This window comes from Hyla sarda, chromosome 8 (genome assembly GCF_029499605.1).
Source record: "Hyla sarda isolate aHylSar1 chromosome 8, aHylSar1.hap1, whole genome shotgun sequence".
NCBI lineage: Eukaryota > Metazoa > Chordata > Amphibia > Anura > Hylidae > Hyla > Hyla sarda.
The window spans coordinates 96,785,137-96,801,388 of record NC_079196.1 but is presented as its reverse complement, the minus strand read 5'-3'; the positions used below and the strand labels follow the sequence as shown (position 1 = coordinate 96,801,388).

Genomic DNA, 16,252 nt, shown 5'->3' with positions numbered 1-16,252 from the left:
TTCGTGTTTAAAATTGTCATCTTCTGACCCCTATAAGTTTTTTTATTTTTCGGCACATAGGGCGGTATGAGGGCTCATTTTTTGCGCTGTGATCTGAAGTTTTTATCGGTATCATTTTTGTTTTGACCGCTTTTTATAAAAAAAAATGTTATTATAAAAAATATGCTATTTTTTATAGTGCCTTTTTTATTTGAGCCCCTGCCCTCCAAAATGTCTGTGCACGTCTCTGCTGGAAGGATTAAGATTTTGTGATAGAAGTAATTTACAAATCTGCTAAACTTTCTGGCACCAGTTCCTGCTCTGTACAGATCACTTTCCAGCAGTATCCTCGTCATTACAGGCAGAATTACAATAAAGTTGTCACTATTATGTAGATAACATAAGATCAGGCCTGTCACAAAATGTGTTGGTCAGAGCCCAGGCCGCCCTCCTTCTTGTCAGCTAATAACTGTTTAAATGCCGCTGTCAAAGCTGACCTTGGAATTTAAATAGCATTTAGTGCACGTCACTGGTGATTCCGAGTTTGGATTGAATCCTTTGTCCTCAATGCTTGCTGTAATTGATCTCTTTCAACAGTCTGCCATAGGTGCATTAGCAGATCCCTTATTGAATGGATCAATGCAGCGCCAAAACTTTCTCATACAAGAGAAGGGGGACTAAAAGTATGACATTTTTTTTTTAAATGCTTTTAAAATATTTATTTAAAAATCTTAGTTTCATTTTTTGAAAAACTCCAAATTCTGGAATTATTATTATTTTTTTTAATCCTAGAAAACATTGAATAAAAAGTGATCACAAATTCCAATCCATGGCAATTGAATACTGATAAAAAAAAAATTAGGTATCATAATCATAATGGCCTTAAGAATTAAGATAACATGTCAGTTAGACAGCATTGTGATTAACATACATTTTTAGAAGGGGGGGATAAAAAAGTTTATGGCTATTAAAAGGCAAAGAGGAGGAACAACTTTTTAAATGAAAATTGTTATTTTTTTTGTTCCTTTCAGAGAGATCCATTGGAAAATAAAACATATGTGGGTGTTTGTTCTGCCATTCCCCCCCCCCCCCCTAATTTCTTAATAGAAATCCTTGACTCACATTAAGAAAGAATCACACCTGATCAAAAATAATTGCAGAACAACAATGGCCCTGATTTACAAAGAGTGGAGTAGTTTTCTTTGTGGGTTTTAATTCCGTATATATATATTTTTTTCCTCTGAACTGACCTACAGAACCACACCTAACCTGGAGACAGACAGGGAGCAGTATTTGAAAGAAATTTGTTATTTTCCTATTCCTGGATAACCCCCTTTAAGGAAGCCTGAATGATTTTTCTCATATTATGAGTTCTTTTATAATAAGCGCCTTAGATCATTGCATAAAATAATAATAAACCAAGCCATCGATATTCAGTCTGTTATATGTAAAAAATGTCATACTCCTACTAAAAGCTTTTCAAATATTAAAAAAATTCTGACTTTTTATCATAAGACATCTGAGGGTGCCTTATACTATAAGGGGGCAGTGTGAGGGGTCTACTACTATATGGGGGGTACGGAGGAAAGTGTTTATATTAACCTTACCTCTGGTAGATCTCTCACAGAATGGATTAGGGGTAAAGGTGACCTGTGTCACTCAGATGTGTTTTTATTTTTTTTTTAAACATTTAAAAACGTAAAATGTTCATATTACTAAATGTTCAATTAAAAAATGTTGTTGATAAGTTTTTAAATATTTGACCATATTGGTATTTATGTGTGCATGTCTGTCTATGTATGTATTCAAGAGTATAAATTATATATACAAGCATGTGTTTGTGCTATGGGAATCAATGCTACTGTCACTCTCTCTAATTCCTCAATAACTCAGAGGCAAAGCAGGAATTGTGCCAAATCACCATGACGCATGGCTTTATTCCAAAAATGATTTTTTTTCTTTTAAATGAACTGGTGCCAGAAAGTTAAACAGATTTGTAAATTACTTCTATTAAAAAATCTTAATCCTTTTAGTACTTTTTAGCATCTGTTTGCTACAAAGGAAAATCTTTATTTTTTGAGGCATACTGGTGGGGGGTGGGGTGGTCCGGGCTGTCCATCTTCACTGCAGGAACCATCCGTATTCTGGTGGGGAGGGTGAGCTGGTCCAGGCCGTCCATCTTAACCGGGAGGCACTCTTCTACGCTCCGGGCCGTCCATCTTCACTGCAGGGACCATCTGCATTCCGGTGGGAAGGGTGAGCTGGTCCGTGCCATCCATCTTAACCGGGAGGCACTCTTCTCCGCTCCAGACCGTCCCCAGACTAGTGATGCTGCATTGACGCTGCCTCGCAAGGATGTCCATGCTGGGCAGACATATGACGTCAGGGGCGTCCCTGCACACAGACGTCTGCTGCGCACGGACATCCCTGCGTGGTGGCGTCAATGCAGCGTCACTAGTCCGAGGATGGCCCGGAGCAGAGAAGAAGGCCTCCCGGTGAAGATGGATGGCCCATACCGGCTCACCCTCCCACCAGAATGCGGACGGTCCCTGCAATGAAGATGGACGGCCCGGCTCACCCTCACTGGACAGTCCCTGCAGCTACTAGAGCAACAACTGGGGAGGTGAGAAGAAAATGAAAGGGGGGTCTGGATGATGACAGGGGGTGATATGGACAGGGGGGATATTAACAGGGGGTCTGGATGATGACAGGGGATATTGACAGGGGGTGCTATAGACAGGGGGTGATATGGACAGGGGGTCTGGATGATTACAGGAGTGGGAGGATGATGGATGATGACAGGGGAGAGGGGATGATGACAGGGGGGATGATGTATTTCCCACCCTAGGCTTATACTCAAGTCAATAAGTTTTCCTAGGTTTTTGGGGTGAAATTAGGGGCCTCGGCTTATATTCGGAATCGCTAATACTCGAGTATATACGGTATGTTGTGTGTGGCTTGGAGAAACCCCTTTATATTTTAATATATTTATGGAGAAGGCTGCATGAGCAGATGCACCAATCACCTCCCATTACCACAAGGGAGGGACCTCCCCCTTCCCCTGAGAGGATTTCTAACACTGTGAGCTAATGAAAATAGGGATTTTTAAAATAAATATAGGTGATTGAGGCATACAAATGAGATGCACATGGTCCGGATAAGGTTAATTTATTTTTTTTTTTTTTTGTGGGATCTGACAGGTATGCCTCAAACTCAAAAGGCCTGCTGCAAGAATGCCATGATAATTCACAGTTACATAGTTAGTATGGTTGAAAAAAGACATATGCCCATCAAGTTCATTCAAGGGACTGAAGAGAAGGGGTATTGTTACACCGAGCGCTCCGGGTCCCTTCTCCTCCCCGGAGCGCTCACGGCGTTCTCCTCTCTGCAACGCCCCGGTCAGACCCGCTGACCAGCAGCACTGCACTGTCACTGCCGGCGGTGATGCGATCTGCGTAGCGGGTCGCACCCCAATCTCCTCACCTGCCCCGTCCTCTGTCTGCTCAGTCCCGGCGCGCGCGGCCCCGCTCTCTAGGGCGCGCGCCGGCTCTCTGAGATTTAAAGGGCCAGTGCGCCATTGATTGGCGCCTGGCCCAATCAGTACCTGCCCCTGTACCTTGCCTATTTAAACCCACTTCCCCTTCCTGTCCTGGCCGGATCTTGTTGCCTTGTGCCTAGTGAAAGCGTTCTTGTGTGTGTCCATTACCAGTGTTTCCAGACCTTCTGCCGTTGCCCTTGACTACGAACCTTTGCCGCCTCCCCTGACCTTCTGCTACGTCTGACCTTGCCTCTGTCTAGTCCTCCTGTACCACGCCAGTCTCAGCAGTCAGTGAGGTTGAGCCGCTACCGGTGGACACGACCTGGTTGCTACCGCCACAGCAAGACCATCCCGCTTTGCGGCGGGCTCTGGTGAAAACCAGTAGCAACTTAGAACCGGTCCTCCGGTACGGTCCACGCCAATCCCTCACTGACACAGAGCATCCACCACCAGTGTCCTCGCTGCATACCAGTCCGGATCCTGACAGGTATGGTGGGAATTCGGCATACCTTTTTGCCAGTATCCTGACATATACTAGCAATGTACAACAAAAATGATGTGTGAATGGGGCCATTAGTAAGTTACAAGACCTTTTTATATTGTGTGGCTTAAACCAGCAATGTCTTAAATACAACACAAAAGCATATAATAGAGGATTATGTGTGTGGTGGCATTTAGAGATGAGCGAAGTTACAGTAATTCGATTCGTCACGAACCTCACGGCTCGGTGGTTGCTGACTTTCGCCTGCATAAATTAGTTCAGCTTTCAGGCACTCTGGTGGGCTGGAAAAGGTGGATACAGTCCAAGTTACATTGTCACTTAAATATAATCATGTATTGGATTGAATCCAATTCTATTGCAAGTAACAATGTCACTAAAGCATGCATTATAGTGACACTTAAAAACGCATGAAATAAGGTCTATCCTCTTAATGTGTTATTTTAAACAATAATTTTTCTAGGTGTCTTTAACCCCTTAAGGACATAGCGTTTTTTCCATTTTCATTTTTTCCTCCTTACCTTTTAAAAATCATATCCCTTTCAATTTTGCACCTAAAAATCCATATGATGGCTTATTTTTTTTGCACCACCAATTCTACTTTGTAATGACATCAGTCATTTTACCAAAAAATCTACAGTGAAACGGGCTTCTGTTTCTACGCAGTACATTTTTCGGTAAAAATGAAATCTTATCTTTATTCTGTAGGTCTGTACGATTAAAATGATACCCTACTTATATAGGTTTGATTTTGTATTAGTTCTGGAAAAAATCATGACTACATGCAGGAAAATTTATATGTTTTAAATTGTCATCTTCTGACCCCTATAACTTTTTTAATTTTCCATGTATGTGGCGGTATGAGGGCTCATTTTTTGCGCTGTGATCTGAAGTTTTAATCGGTACTAGTTTGGTTTTGATCTGACTTTTTGATCGCTTTTTATAAATTTTTTTATTATATAAAAAGTGACCAAAAAATACGCTGTTTTAGACTTTGGGATTTTTTTGCGCGTACGTCATTGACCGTGTGGTTTAATTAACTATATATTTTTATAGTTTGGACATTTACACACGCGGCGATACCATATATATGTTTGTTTTTATTTTTGTTTACACTGTTTATTTTTATTAATTTTTTTATGGGAAAAGGGGAGTGATTAAACCTTTTCTTAGGGAATGGGTTAAATCATCTTTTATAATTTTTTTTCACTTTTTTTGCAATGCTATAGCCTCCATAGGGGACTATAATATACAGTACATTGATTCAATACACTGATCAATGCCATTGCATTGCATTGATCAGTGTGATCTGCGGTTGATTGCTCAAGCCTGGATTTCAGGCTTGGAGCAATCAATTGTCGACCGGACACACAGGAGGAAGGTAAGGCTCCCTCCTGCTGCATTCTAGCTTATCGGGACATCACCATTTTACTGCAATGGTCCCGATCAGCCCAACTGAGCTGCCGGGAAGCTTTTACTTTCACTTTAGACGTAGCGATCAACTTTGATCGCCGCATCTAAAGAGTTAATGCTGGACATCTGCCGTGGCTCAGCGACGAATCTGCGGCCTCTTCCGGCACATGCGCAGACAGTTTGTCAATTAGACAAAAAAACTTTATTGGTAAACAAAACAAACAAACTACCTGCGCATGCGCTGGAAGAGGCCGAGGATTCATCGCTGAGCCACGGAAGAAACAGGAAGAAAAGATTCGCCTCGGACATCAGAAGATAGGAAGGACAGAAGCAAGAACACACCCCCCGACATCCCACATACCGAACACAACATGGCGGAGGCAGCAAGCCACTGGAAGAAAAAGGGACCAGCTTCCGGATCTTCACAAAAGGTAAGAAAAAACATATATACATAATCTCAACACACATAAAAAAAAAAACATACTTATACACACATGACACACAAACATAATAACAAAAAACAGTATAAACAAGGGAGAACCGCTTTAAGAAAATAATCTATTCTTTAATTATAGTGTTTGCTAAACATATTTTTGGTGATATTTCTATTTTGACATTACTATTTATGGCATATTTTAAAATCCTGGAATCTTGCCGTTTTCAGTCTGCCCAATAAGACTAATAAGTTGACAAACCCCTCAAAACTTGAGGAAGAGCTGCAAACCATAGAAATCCTCCTTTATTTTGGTCAGCAAGATATTTTGGCTAACTGCTATGTAATCCCTGTGGGCAGTTTAAGAACAAGAGAAAATGGTTTAGCAGATCACATAAGAGTCTTGGTTTTACTGAATATCTATAGAGAATTTATCTTCATCTCTGTATTGTACTAGTTCTATTATACTTTCTATGGCTTGCTTAAATTTTCATGAAATATGACCACATGCTGTTAACATATTGGTTAATACGATGCCTTAAATTTATATGTTTGCCTTAACTTTGTCAAAATCAGTGCGGCTTACTGGTACGAAATATGGCTGCGGAGGTGGTGGCTGTGGTGCATGCACAGTCATGGTGTCAACCGTTCATCCAGTGTCTAAGAGAATCCTGTATCCTTCTATAACCTCATGAGACAACTATGACATTTATAAAGTAAGTGACATTTAATTCCATTACCTTAAAGATAAACAAAGTATAGGATTGTAGCTCAAACAAAAATTATTTTTGTTTTTCATGCAAAGTAAATTCATTGCAAAAAAAAATAATAATTTTTGTCGTTTTAGAGACGTGCCAAAAGTTTTGATCAGATGGACTTATAATAGGGCAGTATATAGATTGCTACAAGCCGGAGAGTGAAGTGCACTACCGCATGCTTTCCCCACCCATTCTAATGATTGTCGAGATCTCAGTACGGAGACCCTGTTTGATCAAAACTTTTAACATTTTTGACAAGTTCATCAACATCTTTTTTTTTTTTTTAAACCGGGACACTTTAAAGGGGTACTCCACTGGAAAACATATATTTTTTTTTTTTACATCAACTGGTGCCAGAAAGTTACAGAGATTTGTAAATTACTTCTATTTAAAAATCTTAATCCTTTCCATCACCTGCTGTATGTTCCAGAGGAAGTTATTTTCTTTTTGAATTTCAAAAAGAAAAGAACTTGGAACATACAGCAGCTGATAAATACTGGAAGGATTAAGATTTTTTAATAGAAGTAATTTACAAATCTGTTTTAACTTTCTGGCACCAGTTGATTTAAAAAATAATAATAAAAATTCCCCCGGAGTACCCCTTTGAGATCATAGCTTTACTCCTTCTTCATGCTCTGTCTTGTTGCAGGAGCCACACTCCATAGACTTACAATGGATGAGAACATAAAATTTGGTGAAATGGTCAGCCACGTGCTTATCTTGGTTCTATTTAGCGTTCAGTAGATAGTCTGAACACCCAGACCGCAACCAATCAAAACTTGTGGCATGGCAAAATTGTTTGTTTTATTCTTATCTTTTATGCTTTAAATGGCAAAAAAAAAAATAAATGCAGCTGTCAGATGTTAGCAGGGAGTCCAATAGGGAAATGCAAAACATTAAACTCCCTAAGCATTTTTAGGTTTGGCCTTCTTTTCCCCCGACCTTGGCGTTTTGCTGCGATCTGGCAGATTTGCCAAATCGAAAGATCACCAATAAGGCTTAGATATCAAATCTTAATTTAATTAGTTAATAAAATTGTTATCAAAAAGTGTTAACTAATAATGGGAAGGGGGTGAGGGTACAGGTGAGTGCCTACACTCAGAGCCCTACAATACATACAGATAAGTTAGCCTCTTCTACCAACGCGTTTCGCCTAATGTAGATACATAGGCTCATCAGGGGACAAGAGGACAACAAATATATACAACGATAATAAGATATTAGTACATTAAAGCATTAGTGGGTTAACACTTAGATAATGAACGATTAACATAGGCCAGATACATTCAGATAGGTAGAGATAGGTAAAAATTGGTCTCAGTGGTCAGGGACTGGTGCTGGTGCTCCATCCTCGGTAGCAGACATCATACCTTCATCTAATAAGCTACCTGGGATTCACCTCGGGCTGATGGGCCTGACTCTATCTATTTACACGCTGACTCTATCTATTGGCTGTGGACAGTCATCAATTTAGATCTGGAACCAATCGAATCTGGTCTATATGGGATATCTAACATGCACAGGTCTCCGTATCAGGACCTAACGTTGCTCTTTGGTCTATCACCATTTTCTATTGATCATGGCGCCCACCACATATTAACAACTGTGCATGAAATATTACATGGAGTGAACCTAGAAATACTCTGAAGATTATTTCTTTACTATCACTTTAACCTGTATATGACATTTTTACACATCGTTTATGTCTGATTCTTTGTCTTATATCCCATTTCTAAATGTCTCTGTTCATCTATACCTTGACATTTAGATACTGACGCTATCATGACATCTATTCAAGTTTGACTGTCCCTGACCACTGAGACCAATTTTTACCTATCTCTACCTATCTGAATGTATCTGGCCTATGTTAATCGTTCATTATCTAAGTGTTAACCCACTAATGCTTTAATGTACTAATATTTTATTATCGTTGTATATATTTGTTGTCCTCTTGTCCCCTGATGAGCCTATGTATCTACATTAGGCGAAACGCGTTGGTAGAAGAGGCTAACTTATCTGTATGTATTGTCTCTATGCTCCCTATTCCTATCCACACTTAGTTTAGGAGCCCCCCCTAGATAGGTAGGGCTCTGAGTGTAGGCACTCACCTGTACCCTCACCCCCTTCCCATTATTAGTTAACACTTTTTGATAACAATTTTATTAACTAATTAAATTAAGATTTGATATCTAAGCCTTATTGGTGATCTTTCGCTTATGCTATATACTATTTACTCTCACCAAGGGATATCTTTATCATTTTTTGGGTTGAGAAAACCAATTATCTATATTTTCTCAGGAGTTTTAGATTTGCCAAATCGCAGCATGTGGACACTGTGGCGTTTTTGTAAGCAAAAATGTCAGTTTAAGCATCCTTGGAGGGAGGTAGTGATGCATAGCATCACTACTTCCTTCTGCATTCAACATAGTGCAGCTCAGGAATCTCCCTACAGAGATCTGGACTCAGCTGTGCCTGTGACCATACAAAGGGAGCACAGCTGATGCTGATCAGTAGATATACGTCATATTTCTTCTGCCCAGCAAGAATTTTCAGTCAACCTGTGATGTGTATGCATTGCTGGTTCACTTTAACTCCTTGCTGGGCTGAGTGCTATGTATCAGCCCAGCAAGGAAAGAGTTAACCAGCACTGCAGAGCAGTGTGGATTTACGGTTTGGGGTCTATACAGTATATCCTGCCATCTATAGATGGCTGTATAGACTGTATACAGAAGCCAAGCTTCACTTACTCCATCCTAGCTTCAGTTCCGGCCAGGCCTGAAGTTGCATTGTGGCTGAGAACAAATGATGGGGGGTACTTCAGTGGGAAAAAAAAAAAATCAAATCAACTGGTTCCAGTAGGTTAATTAGATTTGTAAATTACTTCTACTAAAAAAATCTTAATCATTCGTGTACTTATCAGCTGCTGTATGCTCCAGAGGAAGTTGTATAGTTCTTTTCTGTCTGACCACAGTGCTCTCTGCTGACACCTCTGTCCATGTCAGGAACTGTGCAGAGTAGGAGCAAATCCCCAGAGAAAACCTCTCCTGCTCCAGAGAGTTCCTGACATGGACAGAGGTGTCAGCAAAGAGCACTGGGGTCAGACAGAAAAAAATTCTAAAAGAAAATCACTTCCTGTGGAGCATACAGCAGCTAAGTAATTTACTAATCTGTATAACTTTCTGGCACCAGTTGATTTGAAGAAAATTTTTTTTTTTCCAACGTAGTACCATATTTAATAACTAAATAACTAAAAAAAATGGTGGGAAAGGACCATTGTTGCAGGCCTTCCCCAGCTTAAATAATGCCAGCCTGTTACAGCCTAGGCCAGGGATTGCTATATCTGATGCTCCAGGCCTGTTGGTACTGGCTCTTCCCAGCACTCCTGTGGCGGTGGTTACTGAGGTAATATTTGGGGATTGGCGCTAGCTGTTTTTGGGGCTACTGCTAAGCCCCGGGTTAGTTGCATTTAGTTGAATTCCATCTATAATACAGCTTCCACTACAAAGCCTGAAAATTTAATTAAAATAAAAAGGATTTAAAATACCACTACCCCACAACCCTTGTTAGCCATTTTATTGAAAGAGAAAGAAAAATTCTGGTCATTGACGTAGTCACAGAACCCAACATAGTCCTTTGCATACACGGATCAGAAATGAGAAGAAAAGAACTAAAAATGGGGTGCTTTGGCTGTCCGGGCATGCTAGGAGTTGTAGTTTAGCAACAGTTGGAGTCTCCCTGTCTGCCAAAAGGGTCTGTTCACATTATGCAAAATGTACAATGTGAACAGAGCCTTACACTTCCCACTCCTGGCTGTAGCTCTGGCTCTAATGGCACCATTACTAGGGGGCGAAGCTCCATGGACCAGGCTGGAGAAGAAGCCAGGATGGGATAAGTGAAAGGCTGCTTCTGAATATAAAGCCATCTATAAATGGCTGGCTATACTGATTAGCCCCCAACGGGGCTATAAGAGCAGGTAGTCCCATCCGTATAGTGATGAGATTCCCAGCTCCTGTATAGTGTACAGTATACATGGGTACATGCTATTCATCACTACTTACCTCCTTATACTTCGTAGGCCAGGCGCTCTGCATCCAACCCACAGAGTGATACCCTAAAGAAAGTGAAAAACTGTGACATGGTAAAAAATGGGCTGTTTCCACAGACCAGCAAAAATGCCAGAAAAACTGCCAAAGCGCAGAAAAAAAACAGTTTTTCTGACTTTTTTTCGGGTGTTTTTGCTGGTAGGGGAAAAAACAAGTGGAAGCTTAGCTTTATTTGCACCCTGCTCTCCACCGGTATTGCTGCTGCAGTCCCCAATTAAATCATCTTCCTGGGCCTGGGCCAAGGCAGGACATTGCTATGGGCAGCGATTTGCTGAGCAGCACTGTGATTGACTGCCAGCACCAGGAAGAGGATAGCACTGGAGACTGCAACAGTGATACCAGGGGAGCGTGTGAGGTGAGTAAAGGTTTATTTATTTTTATGAGGGACTGCCTGGGCATCTTACAAAAATAAATAACAAAAAAAAGAAAAACATGCTATTGCCAGAGAACCCCTTTAATGGCCACGGAAATTATGCCCATCTGTTTACCTTATTTGTGTAGTAACAGCCAATTTGCCATTGACCACCTTGATCTGATCTACAACACCACTTGGTTCCTTTAACGCAACATTTCAATGTTGGAATGTCCCCAAAACTAAAGGGCACAATGCAGAAAGCCAAACAAACAATGCATTGTGTTTTCTACATAAATATCCTTTTTATCTGAAAACTGATAAGATCTCTTAATGTGTGGCAAAGCAGTTTGCTGTGTTTTCATGCTGCAGGTGCTGATCAACAGCATTTAGCTGTATACACTTGACCACACTCAAGACTATTGCAGTGGTCAAGCTACCCTTATACTTCTTCCTCTTGCTGATAATAGCTTAGACATATTCTCCAATTTGACAGAATATGCCAAGAGAGTGCAGCACATCCCTATGGATATGTTCACATGAGGATTAAAAAAAATAAAAAAAAAACATTACCTCATCCAAACAACACAGTGTCACTGCTAAAAAACTGCTCTAATGGCCTAATGGAAGTGACGTAAACAAGATTTTAAAAAGTCATGTCGCTTCGTTTCAGTGCCGAAGATCCCCATGTTTCCCATGTATACTTGCTCTTATACTGACTCTCTGGCTGTCTTTTTTATTTATTTTTTATTTTATTGTGAAAAATCTTTATGAAAATGTAGGGGATACACCCTAAAAGTTGAAGATAACATGAGTCTTGCACAGAACACCATCCAACCATCCAAGATCAGCCCTCCTTTCAACAATTCACCTATACCTGTCAACATTTCCTTTCTCTTAGATAAACTCTATGGACTATTTGCAACTTTAAAGAGTTTCAGTAAATTTTTTGGGGGTGGTGGTAGATTAAACTAGAATACTCTTTAGAACCCCACACAAACATGGGGAGAATATTCAGGCTCCATTCGTGCTGATGCTGAACTAGCAACCCAATGCTCCAAGACAACTGAGTCCAAACATATTTGACAAATTTTACTTCACATTAGAAAATCGGTTTAGCTGAGTATGTTCAGGTCAACTAATTGAGTGGGACCCGTGCCAATCCAAGCACAGATACATTGGCAGCTGATTAAGATTTTGCCAATGAGTTCAAAACTGTTCCCTCTTTTTGCAGTTGTTGGAAGAAACAACAACCAAAAGTCCCATTTGCGTACCCCAAAGGCAGTCTGCGTATCTTGCATGATCAAGGTTGGCATGCTATGTTTACACATCATTTGCCATGCCTTTTTTGTTTGACAATTCTAGAAAAGTAAAGTTGAATCCAAAATACAAGTTACTGTATTTTTCGCCGTATAAGATGCACTTTTTCTTCCCCAAAACTGGGGGGGGGGGGAAAGTTGGTGCGTCTTATAAGGCGAATACACACCTATCGCGGCAGTCCCTGTGGCCATCAACGGCCGGGACCCGTGGCTAATATAGGACATCACCGATCACGGTGATGCCCTGTATTAACCATTCAGACGTGCCGATCAAAGCTGACCGCCGCGTCTGAAGCGAAAATAACACTAACCCGGAAGTTCAGTTGGGCTGTTCGGGACCGCCGCGGTGAAATCCCGAACAGCTTACAGGACACCGGGAGGGATCTTACCTGCCTCCTCGGTGTCTGCTTCATCCCGGGATCCCCTGCATGGCCACCGCTCTCCTTCGTCGCCATCACGTCCTATACCAGTGGTCTTCAACCTGCGGACCTCCAGATGTTGCAAAACTACAACTCCCAGCATGCCCGGACAGCCAACGGCTGTCCGGGCATGCTGGGAGTTGTAGTTTTACAACATCTGAAGGTCCGCAGGTTGAAGATCACTGTCCTATAATTTACATTGTATTTGGTTCAGAATCTTTATTTTCTCGATTTTTATCCTATAAAATTAGGTGCGTCTTATATGCCGGAGCGTCTTATATGGCGAAAAATACAATACATCATACAGTGTACATAGCTTCCTAGCTTACATCTCTTTTAGCTTTTATTTAGAAAAAAATGTTGTTCTTTCCGTAATCCTTTACTAACTGGTAGACACTACCCAGCTACTGCATGCCTGCTTCCTATTTGTTCCCTGTATGGAATGGCAGTCACCACAACAGAAGGAATAGGAAATTCAGCCACAAGGCTGCACCCAGTCCAGGTAAACTTGATTATTGTTGATAATGTGATGTACATAATGTTATAATAACAATAGGACACTAAATTTGGTATAGCCAAGGGCAAATCCTCTAGTCATCTACCTAAATGCATCAAGTCAGCACAGATAGCGAGAAAGCTCCATCACTACCAAACACATTGCTATTCACACCCAGTCACGATAACTGGACAAGACCGCACCTATATCCCATTATATTGGCGGTACTCAGCTCCAAATAGCAACATGGCACGTATGGTGCAAAGATAGAAAAGTGACTCACCAAAACCAATGATACCCCCTGCTTTTTTTATGTATGTACTGTGATTGAAGATGAGGACTAACACAGATGGCTAACCATGCAAGAGGAAGTACGCACAGATGTACAAAGCGGTCATCCGAACGCCCCTGCCATCTGTGTTATTTCATGCTTTTGTTACATATGCACCGTGATTGAAGCTTAAAGGGGTACTCAGTGGAAATCTTTTATTTTTTATTTTTTTATTAACAGGTGCCAGAAAGTTATACAGATACAGATTTATATTTGAAAATATTAATCCTTCCAGTACTTATCAGCTGCTGCTCAGGAAGTTGTGTAGTTCTTTTCAGTTGGGTCACAGTGCCTGTGGAGCATACAGAAGCTAAGTACTGGAAGGATTAAAGGGGTACTCCAATAGAAAACAATTTTTTTAAACCAACTGGTGCAAGAAAGTTTAACAAATTTGCAAATTAATTCTATAAACATTTTTTTAATACTTCCAGTACTTATCAGCTGTTGTATACTACAGAAGAAGTTGTGTAGTTCTTTCCAGTCTGACCACAGTGCTCTCTGCTGACACCTCTGTCCATGTCAGGAACTGCCCAGAGCAGGAGAGGTTTGCTTTGGGGATTTGGTCCTACTCTGGACAGTTACTGACACAGACAGAGGTGTCAGCAGAGAGGACTGTAGTCAGACAGAAAAGAACCACTCAACTTCCTCTGTAGCATACAGCAGCTGATAAGTACTGGAAGGAATAAGATTTTTTAATAGGTGGTGCATGATGGGAGGAAGCTGAGGCAGTCCCCCCCCCACCCCTCCCCACCTCAGGTATGATCCTGCATCCTCCACATGGTTAACCCTGGCGCCCGGTACCTGTGTGTCCCTTGCCGGGGATCCTGTGACTGTTTGGGGCTACTCCTTGGGTCTCAGTCCGGGCGGAGAAGGAGTGAGGCCGTAACAGCCCTGTAGCATGCTTGAGGGAGACCGCCGCGGAAGGAGAGCAGTGAGCGGAGCGCAGCATCATTGCCGTGGGGAGCAGCTGGAGTCGTTGAGTCGGGACATAGCATGCTCCGCGGGTGAGGAGTGTACGCATTCCTGGGGGGAGCTGGTTACTAACACTGCCTGAGTTGAACTTCTGCTAACAACTAATTGTCTTCACTGCTAAATTTGTTGCTTAATATTGTCCAGGGGACATGGAGAGATCCTGACTTGCGAGTAGTGTTGCTCGCGAATATTCGCAATGCAAATTTTATTCGCGAATGTCGCATATTCGCGAATTCGCGAATATAGCACTATATATTCGTAATTACGAATATTTTTTTTTTTTCACAGTACACATCACAGTGATCATCCCTCTCTGCTTCCAGCTTGTGTGGTCTAAAGAAGGCTCTAATACTACTGTGTGAGACTGGCATACAAATTTTCGTATATGGGAGACCATATAGTGGCTGAATGGCTCAGCATGGAGGTGTTGACAGCATGAGGAGACCATATAGTGGCTGAATGACACAGTGTGGAGGTATTGGCGGCATGAGGAGACCATATAGTGGCTGAATGACACAGCGTGGAGGTGTTGGCAGCACGAGGAGACCATAAAGTGTCTGAATGGCACAGCCTGGAGGTGTTGGCAGCAGCATGAGTAGACACTAGGGCTTCACAATCCCTAAGATTAAAAGATGAATTTTGAAATTTCCATTGAAGATGTATGGTACCTAGTGCTACCATAAACATATATAGGTAATAGGCCCAGCAGTATCAATAAACCATGTAGTTGCTGAATGACACAGACTGGAGGTGGCTGAAGCATCAGTAAAACATCTATTGGATGAATGGCAAAGCCTGGAGGTGGCTGAAGCATGAGGATACCATATAGTGTCTGAATAGCACAGCCTGGAGTTGGCAGAAGCATGAGGAGACCATTGAAATTTTAAGAATTTTAAATTTAAGATTTTGAAATTGAACTTTTAACTCCCAAGTTTTAGTGTTTAGTGTAGTGTGGGTACAAAGGGCCAAATCTAACAATGAGTCACATGTCAGCACAATGACAGAGCCTGGAAGTGGCATCAGTATGAGGAGACCATATAGTGGCTGAATGACTTCCTGGAGTTTATGGCAGCATAGGGAGACCATATAGTGTCTGGCACAGCCTGGGGTGGCTGAAGCATGAGGAGACCATATAGTGGCTGAATGCCACAGCCTGGGGGTGACTGAAGCATGAGGAGAGCATATAGTGTCTGAATGGCACAGGCTGGAGGTGGCTGGAGCATGAGGAGACCATATAGTGGCTGAATGGCACAGCCTGGAGGTGGTATCAGGAGTTCTGAAAGTGACCCTAATGCAAAGAATTTCTAAAACTGGGGACCAGCACCTTAATTATGTTTTGCAGTATTCATATCAGCACAATGAGAGAGCCTGGAGGTGGCAGAATCAGCATGAGGAGACCATAGAGCAGCACAATGACAGAGCCTTGAGGTGGTAGCATTAGCATGAGGAGACCATAGAGCAGCACAATGACAGAGCCTGGAGGTGGCAGCAGCAGCATGAAGGCCATGCCAACTGAGGGTTGAGTCTGAGGAACCCACCGACTGTTGACTGGGGGTGTCAGATGTCACTTGGGATGAAGTGGATGACCAAGTGAACCGATCAATCACGGCTGCTGGTCGCGACACGACTGTTAGCTGACA

The 16,252-nt window shown here is 41.8% G+C and overlaps 1 protein-coding gene across 3 annotated transcripts in view; it reads left to right on the top strand.

The window, feature by feature from the left end:
• LOC130285071 (aldehyde oxidase 1-like) overlaps positions 1 to 16,252 on the top strand; it is a 155,604-nt gene that overhangs the window by 12,969 nt on the left and 126,383 nt on the right. For all 3 annotated transcript variants that reach the window (XM_056536226.1, XM_056536227.1, XM_056536225.1), the window contains 2 exons: positions 6,439 to 6,535; positions 13,207 to 13,315. In XM_056536226.1, the coding sequence (XP_056392201.1) occupies positions 6,498 to 6,535; positions 13,207 to 13,315 (147 nt within the window). In that variant the 5' untranslated portion in view covers positions 6,439 to 6,497. The remainder of the gene's footprint in view (positions 1 to 6,438; positions 6,536 to 13,206; positions 13,316 to 16,252) is intronic.